This window comes from Argopecten irradians, chromosome 1 (genome assembly GCF_041381155.1).
Source record: "Argopecten irradians isolate NY chromosome 1, Ai_NY, whole genome shotgun sequence".
In the NCBI taxonomy this organism is placed as follows: Eukaryota; Metazoa; Mollusca; class Bivalvia; order Pectinida; family Pectinidae; genus Argopecten; species Argopecten irradians.
In genome coordinates, this window is record NC_091134.1 from 55,484,582 (window position 1) to 55,491,638 (window position 7,057).

Here is a 7,057-nt window from a genome sequence, read left to right on the forward strand (position 1 = left end):
CCCACCATCTGATGATGGTGGGCTATTAAACACAAAGAAGACTTAAAAGATCTGTCTTTGACTGATGCTGATTTTTATAGGGTAACTGTACATCGAAAATTAAATGTTAACCGCTAAATTCAACAGTATTTGCCAAGATCTACTACGAATGTTGATGACTGTATCAATCTTGATATTACACACAATTGAATTGCTTAACGTAGGAGAGCTTTATGAGAAATCTTTAAAGCCTTAGCTACCCTACCAGATTTGACTTGAAGTGGAAGATCAAAACTTTTCAGGGCATCCTTTTTGAGTGGAAGATTCTCAAGTTCAACAGCACCTGGACAAAATTAATTCATCAAATTTCAATAATTGATAATTAATTTCCATATTACAATAATTGCTGTTTGAAATGTATGATAACTGTAATTTGTATTTCCAGTGTTTTCTCATTATAAAGTAAAAAAAATTTCAAAACAAAAATGTTTTATTATTTTATTCTGTTTCATGTTCGGATTGCATAATAATAATTGACAGTAGTGAGATCAGAGGTAAGTACAAACATGACAATCCAAATATCAAACAAACAAAAAATGGCTGGAAAACTGAAGTACCAGTATGAATATTTAAAATTCATTAAAAAAAATATTTCAATACGGTAATCAATAATGTTTTTTCACTTTGGAGCCTTTGGTCCTGTTTATATTTCCTGTGTTCACTTTTCACATTTTGCAAATGTGCTGACAAAGTTAAAGTTATAATTACATGGAAAAAAATAATAAATAATAAACACTGGAAAAACTTACATATATATTTTATTTTATTTTAAAAGCTAAATGACATATTTTTTAAGGTCTATATAGACAGTCTCACCTTGAAGAAGTCCGATAGAGAGTTGTGTGGTGTTCAGATTTTCCACATATTCTCCTATGTAGGTGTTCAATATCCATGCTGCTAAACCCTCGAGCATGGTGGCACTTTGTTGCTCTAGTTCAGTTCAGTTTTTCTCTGAAAGTAGATTAGACTTCATTCAAATTTTATTACATGTCGATTAAACCTTGTCAACTGATACTTATAAAACTCAAAGACCTTAGTCCTAGCTCACTTTATGATCTAAACCACTTTGTTGGTCGTAGTCTAACTTTATACCTAATAATCAAATCAGGTGTTTAAACGATGTAGTAAAAGAATTGAATTGAACCTTTAAACATGCAACTCTCGCAGACAAGTTAACTAGGTGTGGCGGCGAGCATCAAAGGATCAATCGCTGGGTCAGTGATTGGCCTGATCATAAATTAAAATGGTCCAGTCAAAATAAATCCACTTGTTGTCAACTTACAATGTTTATAAGAATTCAAAGTTGATGATAGATTCTGTCTTAAGTACAATCTATATCGATCATAATTGTTTTATTTTTAGAATCTCAGACAATCTGCAATTAACTATTTTATGACCTGATTTTACAAACTGGATCGCGTTAAAAACTTTTACTTTCAGAAGCAGTTTTGTAGATGGGTCCAGACTTTCATTTTTTTCTAATTTTTAAAATGGATTTCATTTTTCTTTTTAATCTTAATTTTGAAAAGTTCACTGTCAAACACATAAACATTAGCTTTGATTGTATTGTTTATTTGTGTTGAATGCTCCAATAATATTTATGTGTTTGTAGCAAAATGTGTGGTGGCCTGGTACATGCATGTATTTACGTACAATTATTCAATTTTGATTATCTACTGTTCAAATGCATTATACACTTATAATTAATATGCACTATATATATATGCAGCCCCGGGGCCCTGAACAGGCAGACCTTGTGCAGCCACTGAACAGGTGGTTATAACTGCTGGCCTTAGGTCTATTGCTATGGTCACTTGAACTTCATACCATTCCCTCAATCCCATTAGGTATCACCTAACATTAGTCAGGTTGGATCTACCTATGCTCAGTCAGGTGTGTCACAGACTCACAGCACCTGTATACTTATCTTACCCCAGGAGGTCCATTTATAGCATGCTGTGACAGTCTCTCTCACATACCAGGTACTCAAATAAATACAATATACAACAATACAAGTCAAAAGGGATATGTATTTTAATTGGTTGTTGCATTTCCACTACTTAAATTAAAGTTATATAGATGTTCAAATTTCAAAAATAATCAAAAAATTAATACAATTAACAAAAAAATTGTACTTCAATCAAATATCTTATTTCATACAATTGCTCTAATATTTTTTTATCAGAGAATCATTTGTATTAACAGACATTTTGTAATATATATATATATATATATATATAAGGCACATGGAGTTTGATCATATCACTCACATATTTTATTGTGGATAAAATTCTGCATGTCTTATTCTTATACTTTCTAATAACAGATATTCTACAGTAACATACTTTTCACACTTATATAGCGAAAAAAATATTTATATACAGTACATGTATATATTTTTATGAAAGAACTCTTACTTTTGAAGTGGAAATGTCCTATTAGTAGGAAAAAAAATCTATACTGTAAGTTAGTCCTATTACTGTACACTGAATAGCTGTGTGGTGTACATGTTGTTGTACAAATATAAATACTGAAGAATTACAATTGTATTATTTCAGTTTACATCAAGTCGACCAGATACAAAATACCAGATACCAAATACAGAATGGTACTACCAGTAATTATAAATAAACATGTAGTCTAGATCGAAGACATTTTACATCTGTTTTAGAAGTGACAGATATAAAACTAGGACGTATATTTTTTCTACAACAGTCATGAAGTTTACCTGCACACCAATGCCTTAAACTGCTTGAGTTACGTTACCCGTCAACCGTACCTGTGGTATCAGATTTATCGCATATGCATCTCAAGTTTGCCTGGGGGAGTCTGAGGCTTCCGACATCGATCAGTGTATGTGCTGCGAGTGTGAAGGCACTAACTTCACAAGTGAATTTCAATAACTCTAACCTTCACTTACTCTAAAAACTCAAAATTCATTCATAAAGCAATTAACTTACATTGATAGTATTTCGTCATTTTGCTGGACTGGTGTATTTACGCATGCTTAATCGTCATAATAATCCATTTTCTGTTTGCACAACATGACCTTCTGGTTCTATAAAAGGGAGATAAATCTGACTACAATATAATGTTCGGAGCACTGTCTAGAAATTCCGGAAAATATTTCTTTAAAAAAGAAACAATATAATTTATTTTATATATTCTTATCTAATGCAATTTAATATTCCTTTGTTCCTATTTTAAATGTGAAGCAGGAAATAATGCATCAAACGTCAAATGACCTATTAGTATTGGGTACTATTTGACTGTTTTATATCTGCAAAAAATGTGTGGATTTTATTGTCATGCCAGTACTGTACTGTAACGCAATGGTGTCATCTACAAAAAGGCGCACGGTGTGGAATTAAGTCCAGTTGGTATGTCATTGATGTCCTATACCATGATGTACGTGCTGGATATTTATACTGAAAATATTCATAACGGATGGAACAGACTTTTTCAGGAAAAGAAATTTCTGAAATATCTTTTTAGTATTTCCCGTAATAAGTTATACGGACTTTTTCACGTTTTTTATTATTAGTGTGTGCTTTGATCATTATCATTCAAATGTTTAATGTCACAAGACAGACGATATTTTCTGTTTGAAGTAAAAGAAAACCAGTATGGAATGTCCCATTATTTCACGAATACAGAAAGTCATCCTATATGAGACGAAAGCGGTAAGAAAATGTTAAAACAAAAGCCAGGTGGATCGAGGTCAGACACATGTTTATACTGCAGGCTGACTCCTGTGTCGGTTTGTGCACAGGGCCTCGTTACTAATGATGATATATAGAAGATAGGTCTCGTCTATTTACATAAATTACACGTAATATTACACGTAATGTATGTAAATAGACGTGACCTATCTTATATATATCATCATTAGTAACGAGGTCCTGTGGTTTGTGCTGCAAGCTTATGCAGCTATTCTGTCAGACCACAGGAGTCTGACATTCTGTCAATAATATATAGAATACATATATAAAAATACCCCTATATACTATATAAACACACCAGGTGTTTTTTATATAGTATATAAGGGGTATTTTTTATATATGTATACTATATATTATTGACAGAATGTCAAACTCCTGTGGTCAGACTAGGGCCGTTTTCGATTATGTGGTTTGACTGGATGGACCTCTAGCTACAGTTGGTAGTAGACTAAAGGTTACACATTGTGCACACAGTGTGAACTACAAGTGGACACGGAGTGCACGAGGTTTAGACTACAGGTAGACACGGAGTGCACGAGGTTTAGACTACAGGTAGACACAGAGTGCACTACGTGTGTGTAGTGGACACTGTGTCAAGGTAAAATGTCCACTACATCCAGACCACAGACAGACTAGATGATGTGCCACAGAGATATGAGAAAATATGTATTTATTCTGCAGTCTATATGGACTTTGACAGATAGAAATATTTATTGCGATCAGAAACATAATATTTATTGCAACATTAAAAATTACCGTTAATTACTGGAAATCATTCGTACTGTAATGTTTATTTGAATAGATACATATAAAGTAAAATGTATCAATATATATTATCATACAATTTAATTTATGAATAAGGATGTTAATTAGAATTCATAAAAGCAAATTAACTGCGTTGCCATCCTCGATACTCCAGGGGTTCCAATCACTTACGATATCTACACCCCTGGACTATCTCATAGTGAAATTGAAGGCAGCTCAGCGGAAAACATTTGACCAATCACAGGGCAGCAAAGATTCCCTTTGAAGACTACAGAGAGAGCGACGCCTTACATCAAAGCAACACAGTCAACCACAGTGTACCGTTATACGGCTCTTCTGATGTACATCAAATGACTAAATTACCTGTTCTGTTCTGTTGCCTCCAGTTTTACTATGATATAGTCCAGGGGTGTAGAGATCGTAAGTGATCGGAGCCCCTGGAATATCGAGGATGCTGCGTTGCAAATTAACTGCGTACGGTAAACCACATACTAGTTATGTCTCATCAATGGATAGTTCCCAGTAAAAAACTATTTTTCTTAGCTAGTGATATGTAGTTTAAAGATGAAATTCTTTTTCGTACGCATAAAGTGATGAACCTTGCGTGGATCAGGCAGCAGAGAAGCGGACGGACCAAAGTTAGTGAAATTGCGGGATTAATCGTTCTTTGGAGAGGATTATTAAAAAACAATAGTAGGGGATTCCCTTACTGATGTTACATTAAATACAATGAGCAAAGTAATGTTTTCGACTTCTAAAAGAACACTTCAGCGACATCTGAGCCAACATGGGTATACCAGGTGTGTTTCTAGGAAGAAACTTGTCGTGAAGCAGAGTAACCGAACTAAGAGACTTGCTTGGTGTAGAGAAAAGCGGAGATGGACAATATATAATTGGAAGCGAGTTATTTTCTTAGATGAAAGCAAAATAGTTATTGGACAGGACCCACTGAGTTTTATATATGGAGAAAGCGAGGTGAAGGATTGGCGACCGGATCTTGTGCAGCCGCGTAATACCCAAAACAAACTCGAGGTTATGATTTGGGGGTGGCGTTTGTTGGAACGGTGTGGGGACATTAGCTCGAGTGGAAGGAAATATTGATGCTGCAAAAATATCAGGAGGTTTTGGAGGAAAATCTTTGGCCAGTTCTTGCCAGACATTTTTCCTACTGGTGGCTATTTTTTTTTCCAAGACGGCAATGCTCCAGTTCACCTTGCGAGGTCCACCCAAGACTACATCGCCCAGAACGGAATTAATGGAATGAGTTGGCCCGCTCAATCACCAGATTTAAACATAATTGAAAATCTTTGGTTATTAATAAAAGGAAAACTTCAGTCTCGAGTAGCAGCTGTGAAATCAGCAAATGACTTGCTCTCCGAGATTCAGAGGATTTGGACGGAGATCACACCTTGCTACATTCAAAGCTTGTACAACACGATCCCTAAACGAATTTTAAACGTAATCAGATTGAAAGGACATCTTACAAAATACTAAAGGTAAGTGTGTAATACCGTTGCAATCAACTGTTTAGTATATAAGTATAATTAATTTGGAATTCGTTTCGTTTTTACCGTCATGTAAAGACGCCCGCCATTGTGACCGAATACTTTTGGCATGGTACTGTATATATATATATATAAGGCACATGGAGTTTTGATCACATCACTCACATTTTTTTTTTATTGTGGATAAAATTCTGCATGTCTTATTCTTATGCGACATTCACTTTCTAATAACAGATATTCTACAGTAACATACTTTTCACACTTATATAGCGAAAAAAATATTTATATACAGTACATGTATATATTTTTATGAAAGAACTCTTACTTTTGAAGTGGAAATGTCCTATTAGTAGGAAAAAAATCTATACTGTAAGTTAGTCCTATTACTGTACACTGAATAGCTGTGTGGTGTACATGTTGTTGTACAAATATAAATACTGAAGAATTACAATTGTATTATTTCAGTTTACGTCAAGTCGACCAGATACAAAATACCAGATACCAAATACAGAATGGTACTACCAGTAATTATAAATAAACATGTAGTCTAGATCGAAGACATTTTACATCTGTTTTAGAAGTGACAGATACAAAACTAGGACGTATATTTTTTCTACAACAGTCATGAAGTTTACCTGCACACCAATGCCTTAAACTGCTTGAGTTACGTTACCGTCAACCGTACCTGTGTATCAGATCTATCGCATCTCAAGTTTGCAATTGCCTGAGGGAGTCTGAGGCTTCCGACATCGACCTGTCTATCAGTGTATGTGCTGCGAGTGTGAAGGCACTAACTTCACAAGTGAATTTCAATAACTCTAACCTTCCCTTACTCTAAAAACTCAAAATTCATTCATAAAGCAATTAACTTACATTGATAGTATTTTTCGTCATTTTGCTGGACTGGTGTATTTACGCATGCTTAATCGTCATAATAATCCATTTTCTGTTTGCACAACATGACCTTCTGGTTCTATAAAAGGGAGATAAATCTGACTACAATATAATGTTCGGAGCACTGTCTAG

At 34.3% G+C, this 7,057-nt stretch overlaps 1 protein-coding gene across 1 annotated transcript in view; it reads right to left on the reverse strand.

Annotated features, from left to right (window-relative positions):
* The window catches only part of LOC138334281 (intermembrane lipid transfer protein VPS13D-like), a 59,380-nt gene extending 56,263 nt beyond the window's left edge, over nt 1–3,117 (reverse strand). Inside the window, exons 1-3 of the mRNA XM_069282921.1 lie at nt 3,000–3,117; nt 856–990; nt 245–322 (exon numbers count right to left, since the gene is read on the reverse strand). Coding sequence (XP_069139022.1) covers nt 245–322; nt 856–952 — 175 coding nt within the window. The 5' untranslated portion in view covers nt 953–990; nt 3,000–3,117. The remainder of the gene's footprint in view (nt 1–244; nt 323–855; nt 991–2,999) is intronic.
* Between the last annotated feature and the right edge of the window lie 3,940 nt (nt 3,118–7,057).